Genomic DNA, 27,601 nt, shown 5'->3' with positions numbered 1-27,601 from the left:
ATTGTACAAAATTTAATTATTCTATTTGCCAATAAAGCTCAATCAGTGAAGTTATTCGTTCTCTCTAAGCCCCACCAAGCTCTTCCGACACAGTCAATCCAGTATTCTTATATATGTCTTTGACCCAGGGGTACACAGGGACAGTAGTCAAGAGGCTTACTGGTAGGCCACGTATACATTTGAATCGCATAATGAGCCTATCGCGTCTATAGCTGTTGTAGTCCTCTTAAGGTATTTTGCGCGCGGAGGATCAAATATGTACAGCCGGCATACGCTAGGTAACTGTGTTTTATCACTAGCAAATCTGTGTGGAAATAAAATACGTACTCAAATATTTATTTCTCGAATGTTATCAAAGCATATTTTTGTATGTATATTATATGTAGTGTATGTTTATTATATGTAGTGTATGTATAGTAAATGTAAGTATATTAAGTAACCTATTATTATTATTTCTATTACAGTTATCGCACCACCCGTACATCCTTCTCAGTTTGGTTGAAAGGTTCGACTGGTAGATAATGCCTTGTGGCATTAAGCCCACCTGTTGTACATTTTACGTGGTAAAATAAATAAATAAAAAAGCATAAATATGATTTCCTGTTTCTCTGTGGTATGAATTATGTGGTTTAACAAAAGTATAGATGTCTTGTTAATGTTTGTGAAGACCTAAGAGATATTTTAGTTACACAGTAATATTTTAGTTTTATTTTTACACACACTTGATCATCAAGGATACCTAGACCATTCGATTCCTACTATCAACCATTCAAATAAAGAAAATCCACTGCATCTTATGTTACGTGTCGTTACGGATAGGCAAATAATTTAAAAAGCTATGTTAGTATTTTCACAGCTTTGTAACTAGGTAAGTATATAAACAAAACAAAGAGCAAAGAGCACAACACAATGCTAGTAACTCAATTTTAACCTACTAGGTATTTTGTTATTAATCCACCGATTTTATTCTTTCATGAGTTAATTTTTCATTTTTATTTAGTTGGCTCATTGATTATTCATTCAGCCTCCTTGAGCATACAGTTTCGACGGTGGCAGCTTTTACACCATTTTTGGTATGAATGAGTCTGATACCGAGATGTAAGCGCTTACGTGTCGTGAAGGTCTGATGGTGGCAGTGGGCGACGCTTCGCGGCGTCAAGGTGTGACGGGGGGCGCCGGCGCGAGCGCAGCTCAGAATCCGCGAGACCGTGCCCAGCTACGCGCGCGCACGCTCACGACTCGACACGAACGACTCTCGCGATCATTCCAATACATGGCAATTGTTTGACTATTATGTGATAATTTCGCTGTAGAACACGTATTTAAAACATATTTAATCGTTATTTAAGAATCTCATATTTATTAAGAACTTAGTTCGGTAATTTAAGTGCTTCAAAATGACAATTAAAAATAAAAAGACTAAGCAATCGAAATCAACTGAAGTGACGTCGAGTAGTGCTTCGACTAGTGTACAGAAGAGCAGCACTTCCACTTCCGTCCAACAGAGCAGCAACACCTTGCAGAAGGTCAGCTCCGGTAAGAAGGTGCGCTATATCGAGGTAAAGGTCGAGGAAGATGACCCGCTTATGATAACTGATGTAACCGATCATGCTTCGATAAGCGGCTCTACTATATCCGAGCACTACAATAGCCACCCACATTATATTATTACTGAAGCTCCATCTATGACTGATTTGTCTCAAACACGATCGCAAGAACATCACGTAAGTGACATGTCTCAATCAAACACTGGTGAGTTCGTATCGTCATCTGTTTTACAAGAATCGTCATCGTCCTCGCACCACCAGAGTTCTAAGAGCGAGGAGTTTCAATCAACCTCACAGTCGATTCACCACTCAGGTTCCAACCATAGTCAATCATTTGACAGAACTATGGATTCAAATGCTGCCAACAAGACTCTTGATACAGCATTTATTGAAAAATCTACCACAAATGTTGCTCATGTGAATCCCGGATTTGTATCAAGGTCCGATAAAGCTAATGTGACGAATGCCTTCTTACAATCGGAACGCCAGGACACAACAAGTACACAGTCATCTGTGAATGCTAATACGACGAAGAAGTTGATCAACGGTAAAATAGTCAATGTTAAAGATACCAAGAAACGCGAGAAAGTAGCTTATCAAAACTCCCCAGAACCTTCAAATCGGATCCAAACTGTAAAATCAGATACAGCCAACTTTTATGGAGGCGAAGGAAATCTTGACAAAAACATCAAAACTAAAGAATACTCTAGCACTTCCAAATCGAGTGAAATGAAGAGCAGCAGTGTTACAAAATCATCGTCATCATCATATGTTGTTGAAATAGTAGACGGAAAGGAAAGAGTAATTGACAATTCTAAGAGAGAATGGGGAAATGCTCAAGAACAAGCTTCAAAGGAATCCTACGCTAGCGTTAGTGGATCAAATATTAAACCCCAAACTGTTCATAGTCAAGAAAATTACGACATGAAATCTAAATATGATACTGGAAAAGACGGCATAAAACCCACAAGTGAAATTACAATCAAAGAAGATTCTAAACTTATCAAAGATGGAAGTAATATAACCAGTCATCAGAGTATCACTTCGGAGAAAAATAATGTTAATATGCAACAAATTAATTCTTCTCAAGATCAACTCCCATCTGAGCACCCACATTCAATTGTTACTTCAAAAGATTCAAATATCTTCAAAAGTAATATTGTAAGCGATAAAGAATTGATTGAAAGTGAAATGAAGTCTAAAAAGACATTTTCAGAGAAAAATATTAATAAAAAACAAGAATTAAAGTCAAATCAAGATCAACGTACACCTCAAGATCAATATTCAAACATTACTTCGAAAGACTTTAGTACTGAAAAAAATACTCATGATAGCGTCAAAAATGTGACATCAAGTAAACGAATTGTCGATGACAGAAGACAAAATATAAACACAACCGATTCATCAAACTTCTATGGATATGATTCTACTATAAAGAATGAATTAAAAAAGGTGGGCGATATGTTACAACTTCCTAATACAGATAATGTAAATTTTTCTACAAAAATATTAAAAAGTAACACTAGCAGTGCACAGCAGGCTTCAACTTCATCTTATGTTTTTGAAATTGTAGATGGAGAACAAAAAATTGTTGATAGTTCTCACAGAGAGTGGGGTGATAGTAAAGATCTTTCAACTTACGAAAAAAGTCACAATGTTAGTGGTACTGGTATTAAACCCCAGCATGAATATTCCCGTCACATTCTAGATAAAGAATCTCATTATGATACTGGAAAAAATGGCGTGCCAACAAGCTCTACACAGTTAACAGAAGAATCTGTTTTATATAAAGATGGCAAAGAAATTGCGTCAACAAGAAATGTTTATGAAGGAGACTTTACAAAGAAAAAGGCAATTACAGAGCAGGATACATCTGTAAATAGAACTCTTGATTATACTACAACAGTTAATTCAGCGACTGATATACAATCAAGTTCAAAAAATATTAGCGACGTGACAACAAACACCGATTTTTTGGTGACTGAAAAGAAAAATTTAGAAAAGCAAACCCAGAGCTCTACTTCAACTTCTCAGACAAAAGATACCTTAACAACGTACGAAAGAAGCACTGGCGCTTGGAACGGAAAGTTTATTTATGAAACCGATGAGGGTCGACCTAAAAAACCTACAAAAGTTTCACCGTTTGGAAAACCAGAACAACCGAGACACCATTTGAAACGTCAGGATACTGAAGAAAATATAATATTATCATCTCGTGATATAAAGGATTTTACGTCCATCAGTGATCTTCGTAAAATTATAGAAACATCACAGTACAAGAAAGACGTCAAAGTAAGTGATAAAAATATAGTCATCAGTAGAAACATTGATGATCGTGTACTGAAAGAAATTATCGACACCGTGAAAAAATATCCCTTTAAAAGAATAGAAAAAGTAACATTTGGAACAAAAATTAATGAAGATGTTAAGGATCTCTATGAAGGTATAGATACTGAAGAAACTACTGTTTTAACGACTACTAGTGGAGATATAACGAAGAAATCATTTGAAGTAGAAAAGAATAGAAGCCAAATCGAAGTTACTCGTTATATAACTGAAAATGGTATAACCAGGAAAGAAACAACGTTTGAAGATGCAAAAGAAGATGAGAAAGTCAGAACTAATGTTTTCGTCGATAAGAGTGCGTTAGACTTCAAAAACTCGGTAAGTTCAAACTTGTTATGATTTCAAAAGCAATTCTTTGTTGTCGTACCATTATTGACTTATTGTAAATTTTTAGACCGATGTCCACTCGACGAAATATGACGAAATTCGAGAATACGACGTGGTAGACCATGCTATTACCGATACTCGAGAAGATAAATCCGTCCGCACCGTCTACGATGAGACTATCATCGATGATAGAAGATCTGTGCGGGACGACAAGACAACAACTGAAAAGACCGTCATCATAGATGAGAGAAGACCTAAACATGGCGGCCCCAAGAAACCAGAAAAGACGGTTATCACAGAACAATGCATTTGCGAAATCTGCACTTGTGGGTGAGTGATCTTTATTAATACTAAAAAAATGCCCACGTGTTTGAAACCTATTAATGAAAGTATAATTTATCACACCTGCGCTTTTGATCACACCTTAATGAAAGGCAACTGAACGAATTGATGTTATCGTACATATGTCATTTGTTATTTTGAGTCCCTGTTGGAAAACCGTTGTTACTTAGGTCATATAACAAAGCATGTTGTAATTTTACCGGCGGCGGTGGACGTTAATGGACCTTCATTGTGTGATGACCACGGCAAGGCCCATTCACCTAGTTATAAATTGATGATGATAGGTAGTTCCTATAACGATTAGGAAATCAGTATGTTTCGTACCTATACACTTGTCTTTTTCTATGTGGAGGATTTTAATAGTCGTAATGTGTCCAAAAAAAAAATATACCTACCTAAGTATTCATTTTGCAAGGAAATGTGTCCAAGACCCACTTAATTTATTGATATAGGTACAAGATAGTAGATAGATTAGTTAGCAATTTACCCTTATATTTTTACTAATAAAAATAACGTTTCTAGTTATTTTTCACTTTGTTCACAAACATTAGGTAGATCGAACTAAAACTGCTGTGATTATTTCAATTATTTTTTTGGACTTATTGAATTTGGATGGCAATATTTTTAATAATAGGAAGAGCATTCAAGGTTAAGAAGGAAAGTTATAGATTATGGCGTACAGTCGATATATTTTTGTTTATATTTAATTTTAAACTCGCTATATACGTAACATCGGTTCCATAAATCGCAGATTTTTATCATGATTAGATGTTTGTTTTCTGATAAAAATTTAGACCATGTATGTACTTGATAATTATTTGTATACAATGTTTTCGTTAGTTAAACAACGCTATAATATGGTATCACTTTAGGGAGGTATATATACCTCTACAAACTCCGTGAGGAAATTTTAAAATTAAACATTGATCTAATTTTAAATAACGAAGATTTGATGATATTTGTTTTAAAGTGAATTGAAGACTCGGTTGTTCATAATCTTGTACGAAATATTGTTTTTAAGTGCGCTTACGCAATGCCTGCTAACGACTGCTTCTTGTGTCAGTAACCATTCGTCATGTCACGTCATAATGTTAAATTTTCAATTCTAATTCCGACCAACTTTATTTGTAGCGATGACTTTACAAACTTAATTGGTGTTTATATAAATTATTCACTTCAATATGAAACTTAGTTAACATGTAATTACCTATTTAATGAAAATAAAAAGAAATTTTCATGACGTTGCGGTTTATTTACACTTATTAGTTATGTTGGCGATTTGCCCAGTTGGACAAAACATTGGAATTGGTATCATTATATTCTTGCCATCTGGTCATACCTAATGTCATGGCCACATGATTCCTATCACATTGTTTTGGTTTTATTCGTGCTTATTACGTTACTGTCTTTAACTTATAGATTTAGAGAGTTACTTAAATCGTTTATCGTAGCCTAGTCGCAAATGTTTAGAGTTCTGAGATAACCTTAAGTAGTTTGAGATAGGTAGGTACCTACCTACTTACTATTAGTCATTCATCTTCCGCTGTTTCGCAAGGGCCTTATTTATAAGCTCCAGTTGAGCTCCAAGTCGAGTAGGTGTCTCGAAATAAGTGTCATTTCATTAGCGACGGCCTCAATCCATAACTAGTTTTAAAATGTATCAATTCCTTTATAATTATCACAAAATGTTTTGTAATCGTGTCTTTAAAAGTATCAAATGAACCTAGTTTTGGGATGATAACAATATCTAGCAGACCTTCACAGAATTGATCAAAAATGTCATATCGACGATTAAATCAGGTGCACAAATTCAGACTTAGATGTACTTATACTTGAGCATTTTAACTTCCACGCATATAGATAGGTAGAATACCTATATGGTCTTACATAGACAGCAAGAGCTCTTACATATTTCTATTGTTTGATATACTTATATCCGTTTGTTGAAAACCAACTGTTCAAACTGTACTGAATTTTATAAAAGAGTCGTGATGAGCGCTTCCAATGATAAAAATTCATGAGCATAAGATGAGATCATCGACCTTAGTCAAACGAATTTACAAACAGGTTGGTGCAAATTTTTGAATGTTTCTGCTTACATTATTATTACATACATATGGTCACGTCTATATCCCTTGTGGGGTAGACAGAGCCAACAGTCTTGAAAAGATATCTGATAGGCCACGCTCAGCTATTTGTATTATTATTAAAAGTTGTTATAATGTAGGTATATTGGTTAAACGTAGAAAATCACGGCATATCGTGTCGCGTTGTTTGCTGTACGATAGAGCACGAACGATACTTTTATGGCTGTTAGAATTGATAGCTTTAATACGGATGCGATGGCTTTAGACATTCATATATTTTACTGATTTCCCATTTTTACATTCAAATTGTCTTTCTAAAAATAACACAGTTTTTATTATTTTTTACTTACCTATCTTCGAAAAAATACAGACTTTGTTTATACGGTCAAGGTCATACATTTTAAGTGCTATGTTTAAACAGCCATAAACATAGACCATTCCCTCATAAATACTTTTACTGTTATTGAACAGTTTTTACAAGAATTTTTGAAATATTTTATTAAGAATGTTAAAAATAAAACATACATAATAAAACAACTCAGTTCTTTAACATTGTTAAAAAAAATTTTGCTTGAAATGGAACAAGGTATTTATGGTAGGCGTTGGTGCCATACTGCACCTGGTACTATTAGCTTCTGTATCAAATAGCTATCTATCCGTAGTAACTTGTAGGGGGATACTTAGTAAAGAAAAGAAGAAGATTATTATTCAATTTAATATAAAGTTTACTTATAAAAGTTAGAAAATATTGTTTATTGAATGGTAAGTAGGTATGACCTTCGCTAAACTCATTGATTTGATTTTGTTCCATCATAATCAGAAGTAATTCTACTAGCTATAAAATTCTCAGAATAATATAGACAATTAAAAAAGTTTTTTTAGCGTACGCCATACGAAGGAAAACTCAGTAGGTAAAGCACACTGCTGGACATGTATCAGTACCTATGGGTTACGATGATGATGATTACAATGTAATTTTAAATTATTGATTCCAATTTTCTTTGCTTCCAAGACTGAACAACGCAACTCCTTATTTAGACATTCTAGTCTTTACTGAAACCCTTCTATAGGAAAATGGAAAGAAATCAGAACTAGTTTCATTTAGCGATAAGTTGAGAAAGTAGTGCAGTTTCTCTATTTAAGTCTACAATTTATTAGTACAATTGCGTACAGATAAAAGCTTTATAACGTAAAGCTTTTATCTGTACGCTTCCTATTCCAAATCCTTATTCAAAAAGCGAGGAAAAAGAATCGTGCCCTAATCTAAAGAATATTTACCTAGTTTCGTGCGAAATAGTATAATAAAGTGCAGTAATTAAATCCTCGCTTCCTATAATGCATTTTTCCATGACCTTTCCCCTTCTTGTGAACAAACAGTTTGTTGACGCACACATATAAATAGAGAAGTGATACAGACACATGTATCGATAAAAGACATTTTGTTATCCGTCGGTGGACTAATGAATGTCAAGAGTTGGTCACGATCTATCTTTAATTAAACAAAACATAAAGAACACAGACTACGTCATTCTTATTTCAGGTGCCCTAGTTAATCAAAGGTTAGTGAATAACCAATGAGTGAATACTCACTACAAAAATAGTCTAAAATGTCAGTCCTCATTTCCGTTTGCTGATTACAGATGAATCTTCTTGTAGAGTGACTTTGTTATTATTTTTGGTAGGTTCTTCTATTATTAATCGATTATTTTGAGTTTTCATTTTCATCTCTCAATTGGTAAATAATTTATTACACCTGCCTGTAAAAGATGAGTCTAGATCGATTATGTATTTTTATTCAAGGGATTAACTAATTGTAGATAATGCTTCCTAATTAAGCTGATTGTTCGTTGAGTTCGTAGTTGATATTGAATAATTTGTATGGGAAACTGAGAGTTTTCAACTCTATTTTAAGTCATATTGATAGAATATAGTTACCTGAGTAGCCTTAATTATTTAATGTATCTAACCACAGTATAAAATTACTTTTTATTATTTTTTCAAAAGGTAACAAATTTTTTTACAAGTTAATCTTGGTAACTTATTAGACCTACCTGTCTACTTATTTATTTTAGACAATTCTAAACTACCTAGGTAGCATAAATCTGTACATAGTTCTGATCCGTGGGTGTTCCGTAACTTATAATTTAAGTAAGTAGTTACCAGACGATAAAATCAATTTTCAAAGCCGTGAAAGCAGCTATTTTGAATACACATAATGCTATGGTCTAATAACATTAGTATTACACCATTCTACTGCGTAAAAAGACTAATTAGGTACCTACGAGTTATAGTGCACTTCTTCTTCTTATTTGTCCTCGCTGTTTCCCGTTACTCGGGGTCGGCTTCTTTATCATGCGGCTCCATGTAGTATCCGTGAATTAAAAATGTAAAAACATTAGTATCACGTGTTTATCTCTTATTCAGCTGGGTTAATGGTGACATGTTCCTAGCCCATCACCTAGAAGAAAAATCGCTTTATGAGCCTTTTACTTTATTGACTTTTAAAATCTGCAGAGAAGTAGCTGACACACGCTATATAATCATTGTGTTAATTTTTAAGTGAATTATTATAATAACTAGTTGTGAAAGTATGATCGTACGTATGATCTGTGCTACCACAGTAGCATTGTGGCTGTGGATCGTGTGCAGACCCATGACCATGACGGCGTTGTTATGGTTTGCGACATGTTGCTTGTAAAGGGCTTTGTACTAAATTGACAGTTGTTCATGTACTCGCAGATTGAGCAACTGCGTGCCTACTCCCCAAAAATTGATCAAAAACAAAAATACCTACCTATTCGGTGTTTTTCAATAAGTTCCCCTTAAGAAGCAATTTCACTTGCATCATCATCGCTTTCACTGCCTCTTCGGGGAATGGGTGCGATTCTACGTTCATAACTATGTATGAATGATTAGCTTTGCGAGGAACATCCAAAAAGGGTTGTTACAAATTACATCTTTAGAATAGGTTTAGTACTTTTTGAGTTTATGCGTTATGGTTTAGAATAACATTTGTCACGCAGTGATTTCTGCAGCTCAAGCTACAGACACAACATCAAACGTGACTTATAATTTGTAGCGCATGAGCTCATCGTAAACTTTGAATCCGTATTTGCTTAGAATTCAGATCTTATCTACATTAAATTCAATTGCAGTATAATATCTATACAATTCAGTCAAAAGTATATTAATATATAACAATATATTAATATACCTACTTTCGTATTTGTATAATATAATATTGTAAATAATTCTAAAAAGATTGCATATTTCTCTTAAAAATGTCAAACCCAACATAGCGTCTATCAAAACCGTAACTATAATAATCTTAGGAGTTTATGTGGCCTCTACCTACACACGGCATTACTAACACTTTGCAAAGCGAAATTTCCAAACAAGCGCGTTTAAATTTCGCAATCGTAGAAAGCATAAAATATTTGCAATCAATAGATTGTATGCACTATTAGTAATCGCTGTACAACCTTAAGGCTTTGTACAAGTCTTGGTCTGCACGTGACTGGATTAGAATTGTAAACGTTGGTGTTCCAGTCATTCGAGGCACGTCTGATACATGGTATCTAACAAGTGGCAGCGCCATATTGGGTGATCGATGTGTTGCTATATGAATTTTATGCATTTGGGAGAGTACCCCGCGGAATTTGATCTGGTAAAAAAGGATGCTTTTAAAATGTCTTTAAATTTTAAAACTGTTGTAGGTATGCGCTATGTCTGATAGTTTGTTTATGAAACTTCAATCAAGACTTAATTCAGTATTACTAATCGATGTTGTTCTCCCAATAAGGTAGGTTTAAGAAGGCTAAATTTTATACATTACTAGGTATAAACTCTGGCCTTCATCCAAAGTAGGAAAAACGCAGATCCATTATCGTTTCTACATAGCAGCAATAAAAGAGAATATAATATATGGATTGTAATTAAAAATTCATTATAAAATAAGAAGCTAATCAAGCTTAATTAAACATTTAAATTTACTATTATGGACTTTCTATGAAATGAAATTAAATACCGAAACTTTTATGTAGAGGAACTCCAAAAACTTGCTTGAAAGTCATGAGTTAATATATGTAAGTACTAACACATTCCAGATTGGGAAGTAAATAAAAGTACAGAGAACTTTACTGGTTTGGGAATTACTATCAATTGTATGCAAATTCTTGTAAGTGTTTGATGGGAATGGGACACTAACTTTAAATAGACTTTTGTTTGATTCTACAATAAATGTTTATAAAATAACTACAACTTTGGTCTTGAACCACAATTTTATCTGTAAATGGCAGGTTAGACAGCTCAGATAATGTTAATTATTGTTTAAATAACCTTGTCTCGCTCGAAACGAAAATGGAGCGATATTATATTCGCAATAGTACTCGTAGCATCAATTAAACAATATATTCAAAGTTTTTTTCTTTTAAATTCAATGATCATACCAACGTTTTTTTTTTAATTTCTAACTAGGTAAATCTATTTGTTTAGTTTATGTACCGTAATTTTAATTAAAATTTTATTACAATTTATAATATTCTTAAAATAATGTTACTGATAAGAGGCACGAGGCTGGTACTCATGAAGCAAGTCCTAGTGCAGTTATACCGACACTAAAATTACTGCATATCCTGATTACAAAAATCATTTGATTGTAGTTGAAGATCAGACGTTGCCAGCTGAGTGACTGATAACATCATTTCATCAGACCATAACAACTATCCGTGCATTAGACGCCTACGGGTGACCAGTTCCTCAATTGAAAAATATTCTCCATCTCAATTGACCTTATACCGACCTACGTAGTTTTATTTATGACGAACATTTTCTTTGTCGTTTTATTGCTTACTTGATTTAATTGAAGCAATTGGATTCAAATTTTTTGTCGTTGATTGTTCTAAAGATTTGATTTACTTGTTGTAGGTTTGCAATATTAAAGCAAGAATGTGCTTCACTTATTATGGAAGAGGTACAGAAATTATGTAGTCTTTAAGTTTTATAATAATAGCTCAAATTATACGAAAGCGACATAGGATTCTTACTTTAAATAGTTGTGAAAAGATCTGGTTTTGTCTCGAAATTATCGTTCCTATTACCTTCTTATTTGTGAAATAAAATGCAGGGTTGTTCGATTAAAACTTCGAGTGTTATATTTTTGTAATTCTATCATTATTGAGTTACGAATAATATTGTCGATACAACTATGGACGTTTAAAGCTGCATCGATTCCCACATGCTATCGCGTGAGAGGTGAACTAAATCGCTGGTTATTGTAAACAAAATCGTCGGGCCAATTAGAAAGATACGTGACGTGTAAGTGGTGCATACGACCTCAGATCTCAGCTCTCAGGCTGCGCTATTCTCGGCGATGATATCACCAAGCCCACGTCCTCGCTCAAACTCGTTTCTTGTTTACTTGCGATGTAACTTAACGTTTTCGAACACAGGACGTTTGCAGGCTTACGTCACCCCCAGCCTTTGTGTAGGTCTCTTGGTTTGGTATTGGCGCTTTCATAATTTGAATTCGATTTACTTTTTCAGGTTGGTTGTCTGCTACTTAATTAAATTGGATAAGACTGCCGTAATAAACAAATAACATTATAAGTAATTTTAAAAATAAATTTTTAGAAAATCTGAAATTTTCTGCGTACTACATTAGGCCTTAAATTGAAAGTAAATAGGTATTTACAGAAAACGGCGATTACCTAGTAGTGCAATTTACTTAGTTTAGATAAGTAAACTGGATGCTGCACTTATTTTGGCGAAGGTACATCAAATAAATTAATGGATGAGCTCAGATTTTTTTGTGATCTCTCGGAAGCTGCCAAGGCAACGGCCCCATCGGAACAAAATTTTCAAGTGCAAAATAATTTGCCGCCAGCCCGGTCTATTCATTTTTCATCGGCAAAGTTTGAAGGTCGGATTAGATTATTTAGAATGTTAGAGCAATTGCTTAATTTTGAGCTCGCGTGTGCAGCTAGACATTAGACAAGCCATATGGTCGCCGACCTTGCCCGCCCCACTGTTGGAGACTGGCAAACAGTGCTTACCACCTACACTCATTATTTCCGATTTTTCATGGCAATTTGGCCGAAACAATATTCGTTTGAAACCGTCCTCTTTTGTAAACGAAAGAAATAAGATTAGAATACCAACATATCTTATCATAGTTGTGATAAGAAGTTGCATTCTGTTGTCAACTCTTGATAGATCATATTAAAATACCTATGTTGTATAAAAAAAGTCACCAACATGTACAGTACAGTCAGCGGAGAAATCACTGCATTTACATCTTGCAGCATGATGCAGGTAGATTTGCAGTTTGCAGCAACCTACTCCCAAAGAGTTAAATGTGATAATTCAAAATTTGTGAGACAGGATAAAGGTAGAAATTAGCCAAAAATACATTTACAGCAATCTAGATAAAAAATAGGTTTCGAAATATGGCAGTGGTTTCTCGAAGTCGCAATCCAATACGACATGGTGGGCACTTGTCCGTTTTAGGTAGACCGCTCGAAACAACTTTCCAAGTCCTGCGCTTCGGGGTCGCAGACGTTTTCAAGCTCCTTATATGAAGATCCCCTGAGTATTAACGATTTTATGAATCTTTTTCTTGATGAGAAAATATCTTGTGTTGTTCAGCTCGTTAGTCATGCAAATTGAACTCATCATAACAACATAACTAATTCCAACTTTCTTCTGCGCGGTATTGGCGTTATGTGTTATCCAAGTATATGATAGTATTATAATTTGATCTCTAACATCTTTACAGCAAAGAGTCAAAATGCAGTGGTGAAGGACGCTAAGCGAGAAATGCAGTTGAGTAATTTTCCCAATATAGAAGGCTCGTTCATAGCGTCATTCGATGCTTGCCATGACTCAGTAAGTGAACAGATGTTCATTGTGGAGTCACGTCTCCGAATATGCAAACTTTTATTTACATGACACGTAACTATGAGATTTCTACGAAAAACAATTAATCCATTGTGACTTCTTGTTATTTCCAATAATCTGACATTGTACCTACATGAATGACCAGAGAAATGGAACTCGATCAAAGATATAAAACAATAGTGTCACTTGTCCCAAACTCAAACTCAAAATATTCATTGCAAAACTGTGTGGACATGTAGATGCTTGGGACAACTGGGACAAACTCGTTCAACTTGTCGCACTATGGGACAACTTAATGGGACTAGTGGGATACACGGAAAATCTATTAGAAAAAATCCCTCATTAAATTATATTCTGCATAACTAGTGGGTCGTAGTTGAAAGACAGCTTTAAGACCAGAAGAGATCGTTCTGTGTAGTCTGAGACTGATTGTGAGTAATATCACATTGATGGTCCTTAAATAGCAATGTTCACAATCCGACAGTAGCTATGCAATGCAAACGTTTCGTGCTAAATCGTAATTTAGATAGTTGGATCACGTCATGGTAGAGCTATTTACACTGATCAACAGAGTTACTCAGATTTATGTTTTATATCTACTTTACGGTTTTTAGGTTGTATGTAACATACCTACCTACGTTACCGAAGCACATTTTTGGATCTCGTTTAAATCCAACTGAAGGTATACACCATTCTTGGCTTGCCATTTTTAATTCCCAAACAATATTGTCATTATGATTGTTTTGCCTGATTTATATTGTGTGAAATGATACTCAGCGGATAACTGTCCCGTATAACTATTAGTTATCAACCACGAAGATCTGAAAGTTTTATGAAATGTCTTGATTGATGTGCACCTCCCTTAATTAGAAAGGATGAAATTTAGTAATGTAGGTATGTATGTAGTTCGGTGTCATCGTTTAACCATGGTCCTCAGGTAAATGTCTAATTTATATTATTTTAGTCGAAAATTTGGGGGAGATTTAGCCATTCCAATGATTTCGCAGATGTAACATATCGAAGTGAGTGGGTAGGTATTTCAGCAAATGAATCAAAGAGCCCTGTTATGGCCGCAGAGCTGAAGTCATAATTATTTTTATTCGTCGTGTCAGGGCCTTCATGGAATCCTCATTGCCACTGAATCATATAAAGAACCTACTATTTTTAACATTTTGTTGTTTTTCTGTGGTGTAGGTAGGCATAAGATATTTTATAAAATTAAAAATCGATGCTTATTTAAAATCAAATTTAACCAAGAACAAAGTGGCAATAATAATTCCTATGCCGAATAGAACTAAAAGGAAATTTAGGATATGTTATTTGAATAAAGCTTTTCACATTACTTAGTTGTTATTTAATAGTGTACTGTATTTATAGAAACAATAGAAAGTAAGGCAGCGATTGGTTTGTAAATGTGTATAAATGTAAGAACCGAATTTATAAATAGATAACAACATTAATTCTGTGATACATTACAATGTGATGCTTCTGAATTTCCAATATATGTATTAGATTAATGTTATTAATAAGGCTTATAATATGTGATAAGAACCCTCTGTTTGACATGGTTGGCGAGCCACTAATCAGGCTCTGTGTAGGTAATCCTCTGTAGAGACTATTCAGCCAGTAGCCATAGATAACTTGTGTACGTGGTTGCATTTACAAAAAAACTGTGTTAAGTATGTTATTGTTTTAAAATGGTTAAGGCGATAAGGTAATGAAATGACTTACACTGTTCATTGTGTGCTTTAAATTTACATGCGAGCTTAACTGGCGTCATATGAGCGATTTTTATAAACTATCTAGCGTTTTTAACAGTAGAGTGTATATGGCTGTTTCAATTTTATGCTTGAAGGCAGCATTGAATAGGCAGGCTACTGTAGGTAATCTTGGATACTATCTTCGGAGTTTCTGCTCAATAGAAACCAATTTACTACATACTACATAAACTTCTTACGTCGTTGTCTAGTCGTTTGACAAACCATAAAACGACTATACAGTTATTTTTATTAGAACACGATGTTTTTAACCACGACTGTAATATGAATGTTTGTTCACATGTAGATACAATCAGCATTAACAAGACAGATATCGATCGCGATTAGGAGAATCCACGACACGACAGATTTAGGACATGTTTGGTCTCCATCGCTAGGCGACAGATGGTAGAGCATCGACTATTAATTACACATTGCTCAATATCAAGGGACATAAGGGGCTATTGAAAGTAGAACATTTAAGATGATCTTTTCGTGCTCGGTGGTCGACCGTAAAATTCCGACCGTAGATTGCGAGCTCATCTGGATTAGTTTTCAGGGAGGAAAAACAGCTCCATTTAAATTAGGTACTTGCATAACTTTTTTACTTGATCGTCATCTGACTCTTTACAAAGAAGGTAGTAAGTAGATTTCAGTAGTAAGTTTTATATTGAACACTTGAATTAATGTACTAAAGTTTATAATAAGGATAATAAAGACCTTATACTTCAGACTGTGGGTGGATCTCCTTGCAAGATGAAAGGGGGTCGACTCGACGCATTCGGGCCGGTTCGCCGACGCATTGACTCACAGCTATATTGGGATTGCATTGCAAATTGCAGCTTGCATTTATTCGAAAGCGTGTGTCATGAACTCATGAATAGCCCCTTCTGATTTTCTTATGCTTCTTTTCAAAGTAATCGGACTAAATAGTGCTATGTAAATTATATAAGGAAGCGATGAAAATTAGCCTACGTTAAGACAATGTGATTTGAGCAAACGTGGTTCGATGAAATTATGAGTATTCTTTACCACAAAAACTAAATTTTTTCACTAAAGTAGATTATGATTAAAATGTCAAATGTAGGTTATGTAACTAGATGCGCGAAGAAAGTACATATTCACTAAAGGTGCCTTTTGAAAAAATCGATGTCTGATGGCATTTAGAATGGTTTGGGTTTCCTAGTTTGTAGATTATGCATGCACCCAAGTTCGTTGACATTTTTCAGGAAAGTACCATGAGTTACCATGGCTACCTCAGTAGGTCAGCGTAACAGCTACATATGTATAAGCGACGTTACTGCATTATTATTATTTTTAGTATTGAAAAACTACCGATTTAATAAGTTAAGTTTAATGTCTAACATAATTAAGGTTTTAAAGATATGGGAAACAAAATACTTATGATATTGTAGAAAAAAGTGGATTAAACAAAATTTTTATAGGTCAATGGCAGGCTTTGTATTGATTGTAAAGAAGCATTTGAACAAACAGCAATTATAAATTCATAAAGGTTATGCTGAAAATTGGTGTGAGAAAATTTGTACATACGAAAATCGTCAATATGGACTCGGTTTCCGTACGGCTGAAGTTTCAGGCAACGCAGAGTTTCATACGGCAGTGCGCGCCGCGGGCTCCTCTCTGCTGGCCGGAACCTAGTTATAGTAATACTATCTATTAAAATTCGTTTAAAAGTACACAAAGGTTTAAAATATGAATAAAAAACTAAAAGAAAGGAAATCTGAATTGTAACATGTCATCTCATTATTTTTGTATACTTACATGCTAAAATGACAAAAATCATAAATCGGAACGTTCTCGCGTAATATTTAAAACGTGTTGTTTACGACCTGTAAGTGAATGTAAAAATGTCTTGATTAGTAGATCCCGTACGTAACTAAATAAAGTGTAATAGAACGCCATGGGTGGAAACGATGGAGTCTCTGATATTACCGCCTTTGCCGCCACCAAGATATTTTCCGCTGTATTTACATCCCTATCGTCTGAAAAGGTGTGATTTTAACAAGGATAGTAGAATATACATATTTCGAAAACCAGGTAAAATTTTAATGAGGAACATGTTCTTTTTTTAAAATGATTTTCATAACGTTTCCAGGCGTCACCGCTGCCCACACAACGATGTCCCGGAGCCATTGTTCGATGTGGAGCACACTACGAGCGTGGTCTCCGCATACAAACAAGATTACGACGAAAAACATGTGAGCCGTACCACCGCCGTTCACCACGAAGATCATTTACGCCTCGAGGGAGACTTCCAAGAGCCACAGCGTCCTCATTGGCAACCTGCGGAACGACCGAAGCCCCAAAAACCCGAAGACAACCTTAAACCTGAAGGTGACTTCGAAAGACGGCGACCCGAGGAGTGGCGGCCTGGTGAGAGGGCACCCGTTAAAAAACCCGAAGACAATTTAAAGCCCGAAGGTAACTTTGAAAAACGACGTCCGGAAGAATGGCGACCAGGTGATAGAGCTCCTGTCAAGAGACCAGAAGATAACTTGAAACCGGAAGGTGACTTTGAAAAAAGAAAACCTGACGAATGGCGTCCAGGCGATCGCGCACCTGTTCGAAGACCTGATGATAATTTGAGACCAGAAGGTGAATTCACAACCCCCGAAAAAGAGCCATGGAGACCCGCGGAAAGACAGAAACCGAAGAAACCTGATGATAATCTTAGACCTGAAGGCGATTTTGAGAAACGTCGGCCTGAAGAATGGCGACCAGGTGACAGAGCTCCGGTTAAACGACCAGAAGATAATTTGAAACCGGAAGGTGAGTTTGAAAAACGTCAACCAGAAGACTGGCGTCCAGGCGATCGAGCTCCCGTTCGCCGACCAGAAGATAACCTGCGACCAGAAGGTGAATTTGAAAAAAGGCGCCCCGAAGAATGGCGCCCTGGAGATAGAGCACCAGTACGCCGACCTGATGATAATCTGAAACCTGAAGGAGAATTCACTGCGCCAGATAAAGAACCCTGGCGTCCAGCTGAGAGGTCAAAACCTGTTAAACCTGAGGATAATTTAAGACCTGAAGGCGACTTTGAAAAACGTCGTCCGGAAGAGTGGCGTCCTGGCGATAGAGCTCCTGTTCATAAGCCAGAGGACAATCTTAAACCAGAGGGAGATTTTGAAAAGCGTCACCCTGAGAAATGGCGTCCAAGCGATAGACCAAAAGCTATTAAACCTGAGGATAATTTAAGGCCTGAAGGTGACTTTGAGAAAAGAAAACCTGAAGATTGGCGTCCAGGGGAAAGAGCTCCAGTTCGCCGTCCGGAAGATAACCTAAGGCCCGAAGGTGACTTTGAAAAGAGAAAACCTGATGAATGGCAACCCGGAGACAGAGCACCAGTTAAACGTCCTGAAGATAATTTGAAGCCAGAAGGAGAGTTCACAACGCCTGAAAAAGAAAAATGGAGACCCGCAGAACGACCTAAACAGAAGAAACCAGAAGATAATCTTAAACCAGAAGGGGACTTTGAAGTAAGAAAACCAGAGAAATGGCAACCGGGAGAACGTGAGCCAGTAAAACGTCCTGAAGATAATTTGAAGCCAGAAGGAGATTTCACAACGCCTGAAAAAGAAAAATGGAGACCCGCTGAACGGCCTAAACAGAAGAAACCAGAAGATAATCTTAAACCAGAAGGGGACTTTGAAGTAAGAAAACCAGAGAAATGGCAACCAGGAGAACGTGAGCCAGTAAAACGACCTGAGGATAATTTGAAACCCGAAGGTGACTTTACAACTCCAGAAAAGGAAAAATGGACACCTGCTGAACGCCCAAAACAGAAAAAACCAGAAGATAATTTAAAACCAGAGGGAGAATTTGCTAAAAGGAAACCTGACGAATTTGTTCCAGCCGAGAAAGCCGTAGTGAAAAAACCAGAAGATAATTTACGTCCTGAAGGCGAGTTTACTACTACAAGAAGTATAACGCAAGACTATAAAGTTGTGACAGGTGAACGAGCAGAAATTGTTCGACATGTGGATAACATCGTCACAGAAGGCGAATTCATAGGTAAGCAAAACATATTCTTTTTTATAATTATACATAGAATTAGTTTTCTTTTCGTTTAGAAAAGACATGTCGTCATTTAATATATCTGTACAAACATCGAAATAAAGAAACATGATTTTATTTACAGATACAACAACGTCACGGTCAGAGTACACGATCAAACCCGTAGAACGACCTAAAGCAGTCCGCAGAAATACGTGGACGAAAATAGAAGGTGATATGATAACAGATACGACAAACAAATCGGAATTTATCGATTACACCGATATCGTCGAAAGAACAACATTGGTTACTAAAAGAACAGACAATATTATTCATGAGGGTGAAATAGAGTTTGTTACATCGAATCAGCAAGAATATACTGAAAAGGTATCACCAGTTGAACGCCCTCAAAGACGTCGTACATGGACAAAGGAAGATTTCGAAAAGTTTTATTCTACTGAAGATTTACAGAAGGTGACGACCTCCCAAGAAGAATACAGGACCTATGAAGAAACTGATATAAGGCAACAACAAATTGTCAGAAAGGACAATTTACACATGGAAGGTACATTCGAGAGTCACACAGTTTCGCACGATGCATTTCAACCCAAACTCACTGAAAGACCGAAGCAAAAGAAGCCTATTGATAATCTAAAACCAGAAGGTGATTTCGAGAAACCTAAGCACGAAGAATGGCGGCCAGCTGAAAGAGAGACTCCGAAAAAACCGATAGACAATTTGAAACCGGAGGGAGAATTTGAAAAGCCAAAACACGAGGAATGGCGTCCGGCAGAGAGACAAACACCTAAAAAACCACAAGATAATTTAAAACCAGAGGGCGACTTTGAATCTCCTATACCAGAAAAATGGCGTCCTGCAGAGCGTCCTGTACAAAAGAAACCTCAGGATAACCTTCGACCTGAAGGTAAATTTGAACAGCCCAAACACGAAGAATGGCGTCCCGCTGATCGACCAGAGGCTAAAAAGCCCAAAGATAATCTTAAACCAGAAGGCGAATTCGAAAAACCAAAACATGACGAATGGCGTCCAGCTGAAAGACAAACTCCAAAGAAGCCACAGGATAATTTAAGACCGGAAGGTGAATTTGAACAACCGAAACATGAAGAATGGCGTCCTGCTGAACGACCAGTGCAAATAAGACCACAAGATAACCTTAAGCCTGAAGGCGAGTTTGAACAACCTAAATTTGATGAGTGGCGTGCAGCTGAGAGGCAAATGCCTCGAAAGCCAAAAGACAATTTAAAACCGGAGGGTGAATTTGAACAACCTAAATACGAGGAATGGCGACCAGCAGAGAGACAAATACCCAAAAAACCGCAGGATAATCTCAAACCAGAAGGCGATTTCCAACAACCTAAACTTGATGAGTGGCGTCCGGCTGAACGCCCGGTTCAAAAACGACCAAAAGATAACCTGAAACCTGAGGGTGAATTTGAACAACCAAAACATGACGAATGGCGTCCAGCGGAACGTCAAACGCCTAAAAAGCCACAAGACAACTTAAGACCAGAAGGTGATTTCGAATCTCCCAAACCTGAACAATGGCGACCAGCCGAGCGACCTGTCCAAAAGAAACCACAAGATAATCTTAAACCAGAAGGGGAATTTGAACATCCTAAACATGAGGAATGGCGACCTGCTGAACGACCCGAAGCCAAAAAACCAAAAGATAATTTGAAACCTGAAGGAGAGTTTGAAAAACCAAAACATGATGAATGGCGTCCAGCAGAAAGACAAACGCCAAAGAAACCGCAAGATAATCTCAAACCTGAGGGTGATTTTGAACAGCCAAAACAAGATGAATGGAGACCTGCTGAGCGACCAGTTCAGAAAAAACCTAAAGACAACCTTAAACCTGAAGGTGAATTTGAGCAACCAAAACAGGATGAATGGCGTCCTGCTGAACGTCAAACACCACGAAAACCTAAAGATAATCTTAAACCTGAAGGAGAATTTGAACAACCTAAACATGACGAATGGCGTCCTGCTGAACGTCAAACACCTATCAAGCCTCAAGATAACCTAAGGCCTGAGGGTGACTTTGAACAGCCTAAACAAGATGAATGGCGACCTGCTGAACGTCAATCGCCTAAAAAGCCACTTGATAATTTGAGACCTGAGGGTGAATTTGAACAGCCAAAACATGACGAATGGCGTCCTGCTGAGCGTCAAACACCTAAGAAGCCACAGGATAACTTAAGACCAGAGGGGGACTTTGAAACTCCTAAACCTGAAAAATGGCGACCTGCTGAACGCCCGGTTCAAATAAGACCCCAAGATAATCTTAAACCTGAGGGTGAATTTGAACAGCCAAAACATGACGAATGGCGTCCTGCTGAGCGTCAAACACCTAAGAAGCCACAGGATAACTTAAGACCAGAAGGCGACTTTGAACAGCCAAAACATGACGAATGGCGTCCTGCTGAGCGTCAAACACCTAAGAAGCCACAGGATAACTTAAGACCAGAAGGCGACTTTGAACAGCCAAAACATGACGAATGGCGTCCTGCTGAGCGTCAAACACCTAAGAAGCCACAGGATAACTTAAGACCAGAGGGGGACTTTGAAACTCCTAAACCTGAAAAATGGCGACCTGCTGAACGCCCGGTTCAAATAAGACCCCAAGATAATCTTAAACCTGAGGGTGAATTTGAACAGCCAAAACATGACGAATGGCGTCCTGCTGAGCGTCAAATACCTAAGAAGCCACAGGATAACTTAAGACCAGAAGGCGACTTTGAACAGCCAAAACATGACGAATGGCGCCCTGCTGAGCGTCAAACACCTAAGAAGCCACAGGATAACTTAAGACCAGAGGGGAACTTTGAAACTCCTAAACCTGAAAAATGGCGACCTGCTGAACGCCCGGTTCAAATAAGACCCCAAGATAATCTTAAACCTGAGGGTGAATTTGAACAGCCAAAACATGACGAATGGCGTCCTGCTGAGCGTCAAACACCTAAGAAGCCACAGGATAACTTAAGACCAGAAGGCGACTTTGAACAGCCTAAACACGAAGACTGGCGTCCTGCTGAGCGACCAGTTCAGAAGAGACCAAAAGACAATCTTAGGCCTGAAGGTGAATTTGAACAACCGAAACATGACGAATGGCGTCCTGCTGAACGCCAAACGCCCAAGAAACCCCAAGATAATCTTAAACCTGAGGGTGAATTCGAACAGCCAAAACAAGATGAATGGAGACCTGCCGAGCGACCAGTTCAGAAGAGACCAAAAGACAATCTAAAGCCGGAAGGTAAATTTGAGCAACCAAAACATGATGAATGGCGCCCTGCTGAACGCCAAACGCCCAAGAAGCCTCAAGATAATCTTAAACCCGAGGGTGACTTTGAACAACCCAAACACGAAGAATGGCGTCCAGCCGAAAGACAGACACCACGAAAACCCAAAGATAATCTAAAACCTGAAGGAGAATTCGAGCAGCCTAAACATGACGAATGGCGTCCCGCTGAACGTCAATCACCCAAAAAGCCACATGATAATTTGAAACCTGAAGGCGATTTTGAAAGTCCTCAACCTGAAAAATGGCGACCTGCGGAACGTCCCGTTCAAATTAAGCCCCAAGACAATCTTAAGCCTGAGGGAGAATTCGAGCAACCAAAACATGATGAATGGAGACCTGCTGAGCGACCCATTCAGAAAAGACCCAAAGACAACCTCAAACCTGAAGGTGAATTTGAGCAACCAAAACACGACGAATGGCGTCCTGCTGAACGTCAAACTCCTAAAAAACCTCAAGATAATCTCAAACCTGAGGGTGAATTTGAACAGCCAAAACAAGATGAATGGAAACCCGCTGAGCGACCAATTCAAAAGAGACCTAAAGACAATCTCAAGCCTGAAGGCGAATTTGAACAACCAAAACATGACGAGTGGCGTCCCGCTGAACGTCAAACACCCAAAAAGCCACATGACAATTTGAGACCTGAAGGTAATTTTGAAACTCCTAAAACTGAAAAGTGGCAACCTGCAGAACGTCCCGTTCAAAAACGACCGCAAGACAATCTTAAACCTGAAGGTAAATTCGAACAACCAAAATATGACGAATGGCGTCCTGCGGAACGACCAGTTCAAAAGAAGCCTAAAGACAACCTTAGACCTGAAGGTGATTTTGAACAACCTATGAATGTTGAATGGCGCCCAGCTGAGAGACCTGAGGTTAAAAAACCAAAAGATAATTTATATCCAGAAGGAGAATTTGAAAAACCAAAACATGATGAATGGCACCCAGCAGAACGTCAAACTCCTAAGAAACCAAAAGATAACTTACAACCAGAAGGTGAATTTGAAACGCCTAAACAAGATAAGTGGAGACCTGCAGAAAGGCCAGAAATAATAAAACCACAGGATAATCTCAAACCAGAAGGACATTTCGAAAAACCCGAACCCAAAGAGTGGCATCCTGTAGAAAGGCAAACGCCTAAGAAACCTCAAGATAATCTTAAACCTGAGGGAGAGTTTGAAAAACCAAAACATGATGAATGGCGCCCGGCAGAAAGACAAACACCTAAAAAGCCTCAAGATAATTTGAAACCTGAAGGTCAATTTGATAGACCGCAAAAACCAAAGCATGTTTCAGGTGAAAGGCCTCTGCAAAAAAAACCAAATGACAATTTAAAGCCTGAGGGTGATATGGAAATAATAAGACGTACTGACTACACTGCTACAAAAGGTGATCGTGTTGATATAGTAAAACATGAAGACCATCTAAAAATGGAAGGAAAAATAGATGTTCATCGATCGCGAGATGATTACAGACGTATTGATAAAGTTGAAAGAGTTGTTATACAAAAACATGAGGATAACTTAAGAACTGAGGGTGAGTTTGTTGATCTTAAAATTCGTAATGATTATAGTGCTATAAAAGGAGAAAGAGCACCTGTTGTAAAACCAAAAGATAATTTAAAACCAGATGGTAAATTCTACACACCCGAAATAGTTCCTTCGCAGCCAGCAGAAAAACGCAAACCGTTCAAACAGGTTGATAATATAACATTAGAAAGAGAAACAGACATACACCGAAAACAAAAGGTAGAACGAGTGGATATTATAAGAAGAGAAGATAATTTGAAAATAGAAGGGGAGTTCATTGATATGAAACAAAGAAATGATTACAGCATAATTAGTGGTGAAAGAGCAGCTGTGGTTAAGCATGAAGATAATTTAAAGATGGAGGGAAGAATGGAAAATGTGAGAACATCCGACACATACCGTGTAGTTAAAGGACAAAGAGTGAAATTGACAAGAAGAGAAGACAATCTCAAAATCGAAGGAGTGTTTGAAGATCACAAAAGACGAGATGATTATAAGATTACGAAAGGTGAACGTTCAGCCATGGTTTATCATACAGATAATTTGAAACCAGGACATTTTGATCAGCCCGACTTTGAAAAGAGACCAGCCATTGACAAAATAGATGATAATGATCGCTCACCCTTGAAACTGAAGGGTCAATCAGATGTTGAAAAATCATCCAGGCCCAAATGGGAAAAACTAGACTTGCAAAGTCGGCCACAAGCGCAATGGCAACCAGGTGAAACACCCAAACAAGTACGTCCGAAAGATAACCTACAGCCTGAAGGTGATTTTGAGAAAAGGTACAAATCGCAGTGGAAACCGGGTGAAACACCGGATCAAGTGCGACCAAAGGACAACCTAAACCCAGAAGGTGATTTCGAAAAGAGGCCTACAACACAGTGGCAGCCGGGAGAAACACCATCACAAGTACGACCTAAAGATAATTTGAAACCTGAAGGTGATTTTGATAGGCCTGCAAGGCCCAAATGGGTTAACGCAGATCGACCTGAGCAGATAAAACCAAAAGATAATTTGCACCCAGAAGGAGAATTTACGGACAAGCCAAAATTGCAGTGGCTGCCTGGAGAAACACCAGCACAAGTTCGTCCAAGAGATAATTTAAAACCAGAAGGGGACTTTGATCGGCCAACAAGACCCAAATGGCAAACAGGTGAAAGACAAACTCCTATAAAACCCAAGGACAATTTACACCCTGAAGGCGAGGTAACTAAACAAAGCCCTACCAAATGGACCCCAGGTGATACACCATCTCAAGTTCGTCCAAAAGACAACTTAAAGCCCGAAGGTGAATTTGACCGTCCACAATCTCAAAATTGGAGCCCAGCCAACAAAATACAACCAATTAAACCAAAAGAAAATTTCAGCAACAATGGTGAAATAACACATGATGATACAAATATTCGTACCAGTGAGAAAAAACGAATAATTGTAGATGAAACAAACATAACAGATAACGATGACCGAAAAGTTGAGTCTCGCACTACACAAAGATCCTCTGCCATTCAACGTGATGATGAATCTCGTAGTGTACATTCCGAGAACTATTCGAAGCGTAGTTCACATACTTCTGAACAAACAACATCAAAGCATATGCAATCAAGCAATCAAATTAAAAGTTCAGTAGTATCTTCGAGTGATATTAATGCTCGAAGTGACCAGTCTCAAAAAACTACACAATACGGTGTTATTAAGAGTCAATCACCGCAATCTAAAGATCGTTCTATCTCCAGAGATATTACAGATAAGACTAGTGCACAAACAATTGATTCAAGAAACTTAAAATCTTCTTCATCTACTACGAAAGTTATGAAACAAATCACGGAAAAGAAACTAATAGCTGGCAAATGGGTAACAGTAACACGAAATGTAGAAACGAATGTTAGTGATAGTATAAGTCCAAGTCGTACAAATCAAAAGCAACATCCGGATGATGTTAATCTAAAACTTATCTCATCAGAACAGAATCGCTCAGGACAAAAACAACGCTTAGATGACGGCAGTCAAAGATTTATATCATCCGAACAGATGGTAACATCTAGCAGTAATCAAGATGTGAACAATCGTCAACATAACACGACTTCAACCGAAAGTCACTATGGGCATGTTGCTCATTCTTATCAATCAAAACATAATACAACACATCAATCTGAAAATAATACAAAGAGGCAAGTTGGTGTTCATAATATGACATCAGTGTTATCAGATCATTCTATAGCCTCATCAGATAGTACTAATACTCAAAGGCGAACTGGAACTACATCAACATTAGGAAGCCAACACTCAACTGGAAATCAAATCACAAGGAAAGTGGATGGTGATTCATCTCAAAATATTATTTCTTCTAGTAGCCAGGACTTACATCGTGAAAGTCACTCACAAAGAAATGTTTCAACCAATATTTCTAAAGTAACTCAAGTGGAACAAAACAGCTCAAGGAATTCTCAACAGTCCCATACTATAAACAGAAATCAACTCAGCGATAGTGTTACTAAAACTAGCCTAGAATTTCAGAGAGCTATGCATGGCGGTGATGATTCTAATACTATTATAGACAATTCATATCGTGTGGGCCATCATAAACGGTCGTCAAATTTAGTATCAGACGCATCTTCCACTAATGCAGTCTTGCATCGAAAAGGTGTATCATCCAATACCGAGGCCCAACATTCTATTAGTTCTACAGCTGCTGCTCAGCGTAAAAGCATTGGAAATCTCGGGGAACGTGGGGAATATATCAGTAACTCTACTCACAGTTCTGACAGGAAAAGCATAAGTTCGATGCATCGCTCAGCCAGAGACAATATGGGAGTTATTTCACAGCATTCTGATAGTTCAGATCGGCGCAGTCAGAGTAGGAGAGATGGTCAGTCAACTTTGGTAGTGGAACGCCAGCCAAGAGTGAATGCCAGAGATAATCTTCGTGTGGGTGGTGACTTCTACGGTCAATCTGAAGCGCGATCATATGGCAGTTTCTCTCGGTCAGAACAAACACAGAGAGCAGAACGATCTGAACATGTGGAGCGAGTGCAAAAAGTTGAGCGAGTAACACGCCATCACGGAAATACATCAACTTTCATTTTAGGAGATGGCGCCACCAGTTACAAACGTGAATTTACATCTCACGTACACGGCACCTGCCCAGCCACTCTGATCGAGACCCCTAAAACGCCATTCAAACATACGCGAGATACCAGGGAACACAAGTTCTATGCCGCTAAAGTGTCTCAAAAGTAATATAGCATAGTTACTTTAAAATGTTATCCGCGGAGCTAACAATTGCTAGTCTTAATAAGAATAACGTGCCTTCATTCTGTTATTTACGCCTATTTTATACAATTTATTACTACCAACATTATTTACTTATTTTAACATCCTTTTAAAGTTTATTGTCAAACATTGCCATGTAATAAAAAATTATATTATATAA

The 27,601-nt window shown here is 37.4% G+C and overlaps 1 protein-coding gene across 1 annotated transcript; it reads left to right on the top strand.

The window, feature by feature from the left end:
• Positions 1-1,184: 1,184 nt before the first annotated feature.
• On the top strand, positions 1,185-27,601 carry LOC106132666 (titin). Its single transcript, XM_013332137.2, has 4 exons — positions 1,185-4,211; positions 4,288-4,550; positions 17,420-19,335; positions 19,463-27,601. The coding sequence occupies exons 1-4, from the start codon at positions 1,398-1,400 to the stop codon at positions 27,406-27,408; spliced, it is 12,939 nt and encodes a 4,312-aa protein (XP_013187591.2). The 5' UTR covers positions 1,185-1,397; the 3' UTR covers positions 27,409-27,601.

The sequence above is a fragment of the Amyelois transitella genome, chromosome 19 (genome assembly GCF_032362555.1).
Source record: "Amyelois transitella isolate CPQ chromosome 19, ilAmyTran1.1, whole genome shotgun sequence".
Taxonomy (NCBI): domain Eukaryota; kingdom Metazoa; phylum Arthropoda; class Insecta; order Lepidoptera; family Pyralidae; genus Amyelois; species Amyelois transitella.
Note: the sequence above shows the minus strand (reverse complement) of the source record. Positions and strands in the feature narration are given on the sequence as shown.